The sequence below is a fragment of the Dama dama genome, chromosome 12 (genome assembly GCF_033118175.1).
Source record: "Dama dama isolate Ldn47 chromosome 12, ASM3311817v1, whole genome shotgun sequence".
In the NCBI taxonomy this organism is placed as follows: domain Eukaryota; kingdom Metazoa; phylum Chordata; class Mammalia; order Artiodactyla; family Cervidae; genus Dama; species Dama dama.
The window spans coordinates 72,809,379-72,822,482 of record NC_083692.1 but is presented as its reverse complement, the minus strand read 5'-3'; the positions used below and the strand labels follow the sequence as shown (position 1 = coordinate 72,822,482).

The following is a 13,104-nucleotide window of genomic DNA, read 5'->3' as shown; positions in this document are numbered from 1 at the left end:
TTTTTCCTGGATCTGGTATGTGTCATACAGTCTATTTATGGAATTTGATGGACTTTCTGAATCTTTAAAATCTACACAAAATTCCCTTTATTACCACAATGAAATGAAGTGAAGTTGCTCAGTTGTGTCCGACTTTGCGACCCCATGAACTGGGGCCTACCAGGCCCCTCCGTCCATGGGATTTTCCAGGTAAGAGTACTGGAGTGGGTTGCCATTTCCTTCTCCAGTTGTTCTTCCCGACCCAGGGATTGAAGCCAGGTCTCCCGCATTGTAGGCAGACGCTTTACCGTCTGAGCTACAAGGAAAGCCTCATTATTACCACAGGCTGCTGCTGCTGCTAAGTCCCATCAGTCAATAACTCTGCATTAATTCAGGATATGCAATCATCTGGACTAGAAATAAAACAGGCTATCAGAGGATACCATGAAACTGGCTGCAGAGGAATAAAATGGGAGTTTAGCAATGCTGATGATGAACAGATAGTAGGTATGGAAGACGTAGAGAGAAGCAGAAAACCCAAATCCCTGAAAACTTGGCTGGACGAGTCCTAGGAGAACAAAAGACAAACATCTCAAGGTCTGTGACCAAGTCAAGAAAGGGAAAAAACCGGGACACCGGAAACCATTCAAATATTAAGAACAGCGTGCATTATGATGTAGGAAAATAAGCAGGGGGTTGGGGAGGTGGAGACAAGAAGAGCACATGGCAAGATAATGATCACGTGATACCAATACATTTTTAGGTGAATTCTCATAGAACAACCGGCATGACTGCTTATTAGCTGAAATCCCTCTCTGTAGTCACTTAACTAGCCCAGCTAGGTTTGTTGGCCAGAAACTCCAAAATGGGAAAAGGGAGAAAGATTGTAACTATAATGTAAATGCAAGTAAGCCAGTATTAATATCATGACAAAATTTTGGAGACAAGGTGCAGTTTTAAGAAACTACTCATTTTATGCAATATTCAGCATATTAAGCTAGTGGAAATGCAGAATTTGTGTCAACTTGGAATTCCCTATAAGTGAGAGGTGATTTGCATTAAGAATAAGAATATTTAGTGCTTCTATAGCAATTCTTTTTTTTTTTTTTTTTCCTACTGGGAGTTTAGTTACCTTTAACAGCTATCAGCTCTTCCATGTTTTTATTCATTCATCCATCCATCCAATCATCCACCCATCCATCCAACCATTCATCCATTCATCCAAAAGTCTAAGAATCTAGAGACACACTTGCATTTAATTCTGGGAAACAAGTGAGATCAAGATATTAACAAGCACCCTCTTTTAGAAGAAGAGGTACAAAGAGGTGTCAAGCCCAGGCCGATGTAGTGAGCTCCTTGTAGGCTCTGGTCCTAGCATTCAGGACTCTCTCCACTGGATTCCATTCTTGATCCTTGTCTAGCCTGATTGTCCCAGAGGTTTTTCTATCAGTTGCCACCTACCTATACAATCTATCATGTTTATGGATAGGAAGTAGTGCAAAGAATTTCCTTTCCCTAGTATGCACTGCGATTGTGCCATCCTAGGTCTGAAAGGCATGGAAAACTGAGACTCACTGTTCACGAAGACGGCAAACCTCAGGAAGGACAAGTAGCGCTCCCCTTCAATGGGGTTCCAGCCGACATCAGGGTATCCTTTGGCTAGAAGCATGGGGCAGCTCTGCAGGCCACAGCCTGCCAAGTAGGTCACCACCTGCCAAGAACAAAACAAAGTTAAGTGCCCAGGTTTGTTTTTTTTTTAATGTAAGTTTTTTTTATATAGCTGGTAAGGCATGCACAATTCTGGGAACTGAAGGGCTTTCATTTCTCTAGAAGTTGGAGACAGCCCACTACTTTCCAAGTAAATAATTTAGCAGATTTGAAATTGGAACCTTTTACTCATTTTTGTTTCCAAGCAATTGACAAGGCTGATGATCACTGCTATGTAGATATAAGCCATATGCTATGATTTCCCGGTTCTGGCAAGAGGGACATGCCATTTAAAAGTGCTGGCAAGAGGGACATGGCATTTAAAAGTAGGCCTAATTAAGGTGCCACGGGGGAGACAATGGTGGATGCAGGCTGGCCCTGTTTGTTTGACCATGGGATTTCAAAACCAAAATGTTCAGTCACTGGGTGATTGGTGGGCCCTCCTCCTCCTCTGCAGACTTCCCTGGGTACCCTCTCTCTGCTCTCCCTGCCTCCTGGTCTCCCTTCCCAGGGAGACTCAGGGCCCCTGATGAGCAGTTATCATGGGAACAGGTGAATGTGGCTGAGGGTGGGTGCTGAACACGGCCCCCTGGGGCACCGTCTTATCACGAATCATCACCTAATTTTAAACACAGGTGTCAGTTATCATCAGATCACCTAAATGAAAACTGATATTTATGGCCATTTAAATGGATGAATAGCCAAGTCTGACTAAACTCTGTCCCCTCAGAGGCAGAGGCCAGGAATGCTCAGGGCATTCACAGAACAGCAACCACGTAACTCGCTGCTGGGCGCACAGCTCCTGAGTTCGTGTGTGTATGGGGTGGGGTGGGGTTTGTCTTGTTTCTATTCCAATCACCACTTCTCACTAAAACCAGGACGTGTTCCAGAACATAGAAAACTGTCGTGTTTCTCCTCTGCTTGAAGCCCTCCAGTGGTTTCTGGGGCTCGAGGCTCTATAGTGAGGTCCCAAAAGCTCAGGGCTTTGACCCTGGCTCTGACACTCACAAACCCGATGACTTTGAGGATATTACCTAATCTCTCTATGCCTCAGTTTCCTCTCCTGTAACTCGGGCAATAATAAAAAGGCTTGTCCTGAGGGTCACGTGACTTAATTCTGAGTGGGGCCGGGCACACAGTGATTCCGCAGGTGTATGGACCTCTGCTATTAGCAGTAATGGCAGCCTGGGGCCCATTCATTTCTGTTTCTCCTCCCTTCTCAGCACTCCCCGCAAGCTTCAGAGCTCTGGTCACAGCCAGCTTTCTGAAATTCAAGCACACCATGCTCTCGTCTCTGAAATTCAAACATTCCTGGCACAGGCTTGTCTTCAATGTGACCGAGTAGCTTCTGCCCAGCCTCGGGGTCACGTCTTTGCTGAGGGCCCTTCCTGATCCCCTTGTTGGGGTCAGATACCCGCTCCTAGCTGCTCCCAAACCCACCACGCAGTGGACAGCCTTTTCCTCGTCCCCCTCCTCCTGACTAGACGGCTCCTCTCCAAACTGAGAAAGTGCATTGTCAGTCGCGTCAGCTGTCCAGTCAAGGAAACAGTGTGAAGACAGGATAGGAAGAAGGTGAAGGTGTCTGTGGAGCTGGCAAGTCCTGCCCACAGGAGAAGCTCTGGTCCTAATTATCACACGGCTCCCAGGACTCACAACCCGCCCCACTTTCCTCACACGCTGAGGAGGTTCTGAGGCAGGCTCAGCCTTTGGTCTGCTTTTCCATGGCTTGGCCGTGCTATAAGCAGGGGAGAGCAAGCACAGTGCCCCCCCCCAAGGCCAGTTACCTTCTCGAGGTCTGGCTCCTCTAAGCCCAGCGCTAACTCATTGTTGTCCATCACGGAGGAAGCGGCCACATCCAGCGGGGTGGATCCTCTCATCGACGGGGAAGCTGAGGAAGAAGGAGAGAAGGGGAGAGAAAGGGAGAAAGAGGCCACCCGGCGCTGAGCTGAGGTTGCAGTGCGCAGTCATGGCCAGGAGAGGTCAGCAAACACAAAACCTGGACACATCGCTGTCCTCAAAGCGGGGCTGCCTGCCCCATTCAACAGCAGCTGTTTTCTATCCTTCCTCCCCACACTCATTACTGACCGTGAACATAGCTGAAGTTAGAAAATCAGTTCATAGGAGCAACTGGGACCACGTATTTTCAAGTGCTTTTCTAACATGGAAGTTCTTGGGCCCTCGTTTGGTGACCATTCAAAAGTCTCAGATGTCACTTGATAACCAAGCTCACATAACTTGGTCATTTCTGGGGTCACCACCTAGAGTTTAAAAATAACCTCAAACAGATTAGCTCTTAGAATTATATCAGGTCACCAACGTTGTCTTTCATTTCCCTTTGTTTGGTTCTTGGGCTAAAATTGAGAAAAACTTTAGGTGGCATTTTATAAAAAGGTTGGTTAGTCTAAGCTTGTTGTTGATTAGTCCCTAAGTCGTGTACGACTCTTTTTGCAATCCCATGAGGTTGCATTTGATAAACAGGAAACCTGAGATTTCAGATTTCACGTGCACACAATGTATTTGTGTCTTCCACAAATTCATTTAGTTTACATACAGAAGAGTGAGCAAGGCAAGTGCATGCACTGGTTTTCTAGCAGTGGTGTTGGATTTACACTGTCCATAGTCGCTCCTGGCCTGTCTACCTTGCAGCTATGAAAGCACTGGCTGGTTAGCTGATGGGACAGGCATGTCGCCTGCAGCCAGCCTGCCAAGAAGAGATTGGATCCATGACCTTGGTCTTATTAGCACTGCTCCCTGGTCAGCTGAATGGGCTGGGAGGCGCTGGATCTCCAGACTACATCCATAATCTCAGGTAGCATTTCATGAACCCCGGGTCCCCAGAGAGAGGAGGCAAAACTGTGTGACTATAAACTGTGTGTCTAAGCCAAAACAAATCTGTCATCATTACTGTCACCACGGCTGGTTGGCCGCGACTTCTCTCCTTAGTTTGGAGAGCAGAGACATGGTATTATTATTATCTCACATGTTTTGAGATCAGGCAGGATTCCTTCTTCCAGGATTTAAAAATTCCTCCAGGATTTAAAAATACCATAGCACACATGTGACTTCTTTCCTTTCACTGCCTAAGTGGCCAGCAGGGGAAGGGTAACCCCTGAGCCAACTGCAGAAGTTATAACAAGACCTACCTAGGCCAACACTGCTGTTCTCCAACAGGTAACTTAGATGCTCAAACATGGCCTTCTGATTTTGTCGGCTGATTCGACAGAAATAGCACAGGAAGCGGCAACAGCTAGCAACCATCTTTGGAAAGGCAATCTGTAGGGAGAAGTAGAAAGTGTCACGGGGAAGAGTCTATCAGGAAGCCTTTCTGAAAAGGCTGACTTCAAAGAATCTTAGGTTGGAGCCTTGCAAGCTGTGAACAGTTGGGAAAAATAATTTTCTCCTTGCTTCCGGTTGTTTCCAAGACTTTTTCATAGGAGCGACAGAGAATACACACCTAAGAAGAGGCTTCTAAAAATATCGAGACCTAATTATAGCTCCTGAAGTATCTTTCTTTCAAAAAAAAATAGATGTCAAGCCAGAATTCTAGTCACTGTCAGATATCTTGTGAAATTGTTCAACCCTACATCAGACCACTGTTTCTGAGTAGGAAGGGAGGGAACAGAAATGGAGATGGGTGATCACAGAAAATAAGACCTAGCACTGTATCAAACCTGAGTCTTCTGCATAAAGATCGGCCTCTACTGCTGTAGAACCCTCAACAGCATCACCCTCTCAGACTGTGAGCCTTCCCCAATTACCTCTGTCCTTGATCACCACTCTCCTACAGCATTCATAACATGATTCTTACAATTTAGCACCAAAGTGCCAACTTCTATTACCATCAAAAGTGGTTGGCTTCTCTGCTTAACAAAGTAATTAGCATCTCCAGGGTCTGGCTGGATCCTCTGTTTGATCAATCATGCTCAATAAATGGTGTCAGTGTTAACCTTGGCTCAGGATCCAAGAAAGCCCTTGATTTCCGCTTTTAGAATGATGGAACGTGCTCTAGGAAGCAAGATTCTAAAAGTTAGTCTGTCTGTTTGCTGAGGCACACAGACGTTTGTTCAGAGGCCTTCTAGGGAGAGTCCACTTTCCTGAGACATCAGAAGGAAGCAAATGAGGAGCAAGGTGAATGGGGCTCCTATGTTCTTCCTTCACAATGCTCACCTGTCAATATTGGTGCTGCTTTCCTAGGACCAGGTACTCTAGAATTTCCAATATTTAAAAACATCCCCTATCTGTTGCCTTAAGCTCTCTGACTCTGAGGAGGACCTGGACAAGCTGCAGCACCTGCCCAGGTGGGCCCTATTGGCACTCCCTGCCCCTTGGCAGCAGGAGCTCCCAGGCCCCTTATGGCAGGGCTGGCTAGGAAATCGACATCATCAGGAGCTTGGCTCAGACAGGAAACATGTACACTCCGGTGGGAACAGTGCCAGGATCATTATTAAGACCCTGTTCTCCTTTAGAACTGCCTTCTGACACAGCACCAGACATACCAGGCTCTTAAGTGGAACCTGGAGGAATTCCATCTTGGAAGGAGCAGGACTGCAGAAGAGGATGGGAAGGAGACTGAGCAGCCCAGTGGATGAGTGAGAACTCTCACACTGGCTGGGTCCCATCTCCATGCTCCTTCTTGGCCTTGTGCTTACCCCCGTGCCCTCCCTGGGAAGAATCACTAGGCAGTGGGCACCAACCACGTGCCTGTGAAGAGGCCACTTCACATGACCCGGCCCAGGGGTCAAGTTCAAGTTAAATTCTCCTTGGAGCATTACCTGAGACTTTTCTGTACCCAGCACGTTCACCATCACCTCCATGACCGTCTCGTGCATGCCGAGGACTCTCATGAGGTTGGGGTGCTGGTAAAACACCTTGTTGTTCATTATGTCTCTAGGGTAATCGGAGAGAGAAGTCAGCACTTGCTTATTTCAATGCTATGACAATTCAGGGCTGAGAATACACAAATGCACATGCACACACATTTGGGGTGAACTAATGTATGAGTTTGATCCTTGAGTTGGGAAGATCCTCTAGAGAAGGGAATGACTACCCACTCCAGTATTTTTGGCTGGAAAATTCCATGGACAGAGGAGCCGAGAAGTCTGGCAGGCTACAGTCCATAGGGTCACAAAGAGTTGGACATGATTGAGGGACTAAAATGTTCACTTCTAATGTACATGCCATCTGCTGGAAAGATGGTCAGAAGGTACTAGGTTGGTGGAATATATGTGGAGGGCCTTTTTTAGCTGATAGGAATATCTTATGTTCATTCATTTCTACTTTTTTTCTTTTAAATATTTCCTTCTGATGACATTAAGTAGCTGCCCCTTGGGTTTTTTTTTTTTTTTTTTGCTTGTGATAGTTTTGAGATAGCCCAAACCATTGAATTTCTCTTCCTCTGTATATTAAGGGTCTTCTATTTTTTGTTCTCTTGTCCTTATATTTATGTCTCTATGTACTTTAGTTATCCAAATGGTAGGGCACCCTTTTCTTAAGGCAATTGTGTATTAGGTACCAACAATATTTTTGGACAGTAAGCACTCAATAAAATGATCAAAATGAAACATAAAAAGAATTATGTTTTTAAGTCATTCAGCATAAATTCACATAATAAAGCTGCAGGCAAATCAAAATACAGAGGCAGCCTGTGACCTGGCTGTGTAATTCCTTGCAAGTGGTTACTCTCAGCCCATATCTCTTTCTCCAGAGGGTTGCAGCTGTTAAAAGGAGACACCACTAGGTTTTAGTGGAGCTATGTCTACTACAAGGGCTGGGAGAAAGGCCAATTCTGCAGCTGTTTCCTCTTTCCATAAAAGTTTCTTCACCTCTACTGTAAGATTCCTGTTTGGAAATGAATTTAAGGAATGCATGTATCCCCTCATCCTGCCTCAACTGCCAGCATCTCTGTTCTGGGCCTCAGTGATGCTCCTTTACTTTGCAGGTTTGAGGGTGGTAGGATGACAATTCCAGCAGCAGGAAGACTGATTCTAGTGCTTGATTTTACTTAGGTAAAGCTGTGGGTTAGTGAATTTTGGGGGGCTTTAGGTTTCTCATCTGCAATACAGAACTATGCTACCTAATTAAAGGAAATCTTTTTGATATCTAAAACACGATCTTTCTTATGGTATACATATACAATGGATTCCTACTCAGCCATAAAAAAGAATGAAATTTTGCCATTTGCAGCAACATGAATGGACTTGGAGGGCATTTTGCTAAGTGAAATAAGACAGATAAAGACAAATACTGTATGATATCACTTATAAGTGAAATCTAAAAAATACAAGAAACTAGTGAATACAACAAAACAGAAGCAGACTCACAGATATAGGCAGCAAACTAGTGGTTATCAGTGGGGAGGAGAGGATGGGGCAATATAGGGGTAGGGGAATGGGAGGTACAGACTGTTGGGTGTAAGATAGGCTCAAGCATATATTGTACAACACAAGGAATATAGCCAATATTCTGTAATAACTGTAAAAGGAAAGTAACCTTTAAAATTGTTTAAAAATAAAAAAAATTTAAATTATGAAAACAAAAACAAGAAAATAAATAAAATTCAATCTTTCTAGTGTCGTGGCTTCTAAGGAAGATCCACAAGCTATTGTCATGAGGAAATACATTTTGAGGGATTGAAGACCCTGACTCTATTCCCAAGAAAAGGGAGGAAAAGGGCTCTAATTATTCAAAGGGAAGTCTCAGAAGATTTCCAGTCAAAACCTTAGGTGCTCAAAAAGTTTCTCTCTTGTTGGGCTGAACACACTGTCCCTTCCTTTGAATTTTTTCCTTGCTTTCCTGGGACTATTTTTATCAGATTCAAACTAAATATCTGCTTTTTTCCAAGAATCCTTCCTACTTCTGGCCACAGCCCTTCACCCCAAGTCGCCCACTGTCTGCTCTCTGAGGTTATTGAAGGGGACTGATTTAATGAGCATATAATCCCAAGAGGAGTGAAATCAGGGGAACCTAGAGGTTTTTATGTGACTTGATTTCAGAACTGCCTCCTCTGCAAGCTTGCCCCTGATGGGAATGACCCACCCCAGCCCGTTGATCATGAGTAGCTCCTCCTCCTTGCCCATCCGGACGCTGAGCAGGCAGCGAATTTGGCCCAGGGCGGCTAGCAGGCTGATGGTGTCGCTCACGGAGGCCTGGCTGATGGTGTAGGTCTTACGCAGCGCCTGCAGCAGCTCCCCGATGCTGTCGTACTGCCGCCGCAGGAGGTTGAACATCATCCGGACCAGCTCTGCATCCTGGATCTGGTCCTCCTGGGCCCAGCGGATCATGGTCTGTGAGATGAGCTCCTTCAGGGTAGCTGCAAGGACAAGGGGAAGCACCAGTACTGTGGCTGTCGAGGCTCAGGAGCGCTGCACGCCTCTGTCACTTCGCTCAGTGGTAACGTACAACATCAGCTGGGTAGGGTTAAAAAAAATTCTTAAAGGTAGATTATGGCACCCAGAGAAGTAGAACACATACCAAGAGGCAGGTGCATGAGCCATATTATAATAAAAGAATATCTTCCATTTGAATTGAGAAGGCTAAATATTCTATCTGGATTAAATGGCATTCAGTGATGCTTGAATGATGCTGGACGTAGGGGACAAAATAAGATGCCTTCTTGCCATCAGGGTGCTCACAACTTGGCTCTTCACATTTTCATTTTGACTTAAAAGCTACATTTTATCCTTATTTTATAATACAACGCAATACACACTAAGATGGGGTTGTGTTTAAGTGCCACAGGATAGAGTGGGGAGTGCTTCTGGGTAGATGAAAACATAAGAAGACATTGGTCACTGCCTCTTAGGAGTAAAGCACTATTAAGTGCTAGGATTTCTCCACCATAAATGCTATCCTCCAAGTATTCTAAAGATATTATCTACCATGAACTGAGTAAGTGATTCAAGAACTCTAAAATGTATTTGAGATGACACAAACATAAAAATACATTAGGGGATAGAGAGAGGCAGACTGAGAACATATTAGGTCCAAAGACTTTGCAACTGGACACCTGACCATCATCCGCTGAATTGACTGTGTTGTCCTGGGTCTTTGGCAGGAGTCAGCTGACACTGTGTCAGACGCTTTATAAGCATCAGGGGAGAAAACAGTATGACTGTGAATTCAGAACGTATCAGGGCTCACGCTGGTTGCACAGAAACACCACTGACTGCACATGTCAGGAAAGATGGCTCAAGTGGGAACCAAACCAGCCCTGGGACCTTCACAGGGTGAACTGAATGGCCCCTGGGAAGCGCTGATGGGCATTGGTGTGGGAAGATGACCAAAAGGGAGATGCAGATCTGAGCAGGAGGACAGTGTGATAAGGGATCCTGCTAGAATGTCTGGGAGGCACTGCTCACCCCCCTCCATGTCATACATATTTCCAGAAGATGCTATAACACAGGTGAGAAATGCTGTTCTTATAACTGCATCCAAGTCCAGCTCTGCCTGTCACATTTCTGCAAAGTATGGATGGCACCGAGAGCCTTAATTCAGACCGGTGATAAAGGCAGAGCTCGGGGGATGATGAGGGTTATGCAGTCCTTCAGTGAAAGGACTGGGAATAAACTTGGATAAGTGCTTTCAGTAGCCTGTGCCCTGTCTTAAATTGTTTTCTACCTCTGTGACATTAAATATGGCAAGTGTCTTCTCTACATACGGGCTCATCATAAGGATATGAAAATTGACCTTTGTTACCAAAGCTCCAGAAGAGATCTAGATGTAAAGGATTAATTCAACTTAACTTCTGTGTCTATCAACCCTGGGGGTGTTTTAGGTTTAGACGGGAGACATAAGCTAAAAACTTAAAAAACAACAAAAAAAAGATACCCAAGGCAGAGAGAAGCACAGTTAAAAGATGTTCCTAAGAGATCTCACTCAGCAGGGATTGCTGACTAACACCTGTTAGGTTAGATAATATCTGAACTCTCTGGGGGAGAAAAGTTATTTACCGTCTAAGCCTGGTCTCCTCTAAGGAACTTGTTTCCTCAGCAGTCACATGTAAAAGTTTCTGTTTCTCCTACTTAATAGTCAGACTAATGAATAAAAGCAGGACAAAACCACAGATGTTCTTGGATGCAACATAAGCTTACCTGGTCCTGCATGTACAGTTTCCTCTTCAGCCTGACCTTGGACTGAAAGAATTACAGTTCTCGATACTTAAAACCAAATTCTTTGCAGAGATAATACACATGACCACAGTCCCTGCCACACACGAAAAGCAACCAGAAGTATTAATCAGCTCAAAGACCGTCCTCTTTTCAACAGGGAATTCTACAGAGTCACAATGAAACCATGTAAATATTCCCTTAACCTGTCTTTCAGATTAATTCAAGATTCGGGTGAGCTCTTAGCCACACACTGACTTATCAATCCAAATCAGCATTTATAGCCTAGAGAAGGGTTCATTTCAGCACACCTCCTCATGAGAGGGCAAATGGGAAAGGAAATAGCTTTTTTTTTTTTTTTGGAAAGGGCAAGATTTTATTTTTGTATACTTGATTTACAATATTGTGTTAATTTCTGCTGTATAGAAAAGTGATTCAGTTATGTATATGCATATATATTATATATATATGTTATATATGCACAGTGTTTTAAAAAAATTTCATTTCCATGTGGTTTATCACAGAATATTGAATACAGTTTCTTGTGCTATACAGGGGACCTTGTTAACCAATGTGTATGTAATAGGTTTGGATCTGCTAATCCTTAACTCCCAGTCCTTCTCCCACAACCTCCCCCTTGACAACCACAAGTCTGTTCCCTATGTCTGTGAGTCCATTTCTGGGAAACAGCTCTTTAGCCTGAAAGGGCAGAACAGGAAATGCCCCACGGGTTCTTTCTCCAGGTCAGCCTTTAAGGTATATATGAGGCAATGGGATAAACAATTATCTATGTGTGACCAAGCTAATGCTCAGTTAAAAAATTGTGACCCCCCCCCCACCCCCCCACCAAGCTCCTGACAGAAAAAGCACCTCATCATTGTGTATTGATAGGTTAAGACCATTCTTGTTGGACAAGGTTTCAGATTGTGAGACCAAGGTTTGGAAAGTGAGAGAAAGTATAACGATGAGAAGAAAAACAACTGGGGATGGGGGAGAAACATTCTTAAGAGCCCTGAGAAGCATGGCGTACTTTGTGGCCTGACATATGCTGGAGCCCTAGCACCCACCAAGTGAACCTAGGCTGAATCATGAATTTTTAAAGGTCTAAACACCTCTGGGACTGAGAAAATGGAGCTTTATACCCCTGGCAGCAATGCTGTTGAAAACTGCTCAGACTTTAATTAGCTCCCACGAACCAGCAACAGAGCAGCATAAATGAACCAGGTTAGAGAGGTTAAAAAGAATACATTTTCTAGAATGTGAAAGGTTCTTCATGTAACTGCATATCTGGGGATTAAAATAATTAATGCACATAACCATCTCTGGCACAAACCATGGGCTTAATAGAAGGTAACTCTGATGCTATCTGTGCCAGTAACTATAAAAGTTTGGCTCACAGACCCCTGGGGTCTCCAAGACCCTTCAGGCAGTTTGCAAGGCCTGCTGTACTTTCATAATAATTCTAAGATGCCATTTGCCTTTTTCATAGTGTGATTAGCTGTACTAATGGTGAAAAAGCAACAGTGGGTAAAACTACTGGGGCAAAAACAAACAAACAAAAACAACAGCTGGGTCCTTAGCACAAATCAAGACAGCAACACCAAACTCTATGGTTTCCTGCTGCATTACCAGAACAACAACCAGTATTGCCTGCATAAGAACGCTCTGAGTGGCATAGAAAGGTTATTAATTTTATTAACAACAAAGGACTGATGTTGAAGCTGAAACTCCAATACTCTGGCCACCTGATGTGAAGAACTGACTCATTTGAAAAGACCCTGATGCTGGGAAAGACTGAAGGCAGGAGAAGAGGGGGACAACAGTGGATGAGATGGCTGGATGGCATCACCGACTCAATGGACGTGAGTTTGAGTAAACTCCGGGAGTTGGTGACGGACAGGGAGGCCTGGTGTGCTGCAGTCCATAGGGTGGCAAATAGTTGGACATGACTGAGCGACTGAACTGAACACAAATTCCTGAGTATACATATTTCTAAAGCACTTCTGTTGTACAAAGGCCAGCGGTTTTCCTGAGGAAAAACACCTGTGTGATTATCATGATTGTTGCTAGCTAAACTAGCTGCTTCTTTCTTGGAATGCCATCTTAATTAAGAGAACAACAGACAAACTGGTTAATCACACTTGAGTAACTGACAGATACTTTTTAAAAAATGAAACAAGCCTGTCACTTCAAGGAAAACAACTCTTAGGACTTGTTGCCAAGTTTAAAATTCAAGCTTTCAAGAGAAAACTAGAATTCTGGAAAATGTTTATCTGCCACTGTGAATTTGACAGCTTCCCAACATTTAAAGACT

At 44.3% G+C, this 13,104-nt stretch overlaps 1 protein-coding gene across 1 annotated transcript in view; it reads right to left on the bottom strand.

Moving 5' to 3' along the window:
• The window catches only part of RYR3 (ryanodine receptor 3), a 379,117-nt gene that overhangs the window by 135,253 nt on the left and 230,760 nt on the right, over positions 1–13,104 (bottom strand). Inside the window, exons 38-42 of the mRNA XM_061158246.1 lie at positions 8,722–8,995; positions 6,459–6,573; positions 4,830–4,959; positions 3,471–3,574; positions 1,555–1,690 (exon numbers count right to left, since the gene is read on the bottom strand). Of these exons, the coding sequence (XP_061014229.1) occupies positions 1,555–1,690; positions 3,471–3,574; positions 4,830–4,959; positions 6,459–6,573; positions 8,722–8,995 (759 nt within the window). The remainder of the gene's footprint in view (positions 1–1,554; positions 1,691–3,470; positions 3,575–4,829; positions 4,960–6,458; positions 6,574–8,721; positions 8,996–13,104) is intronic.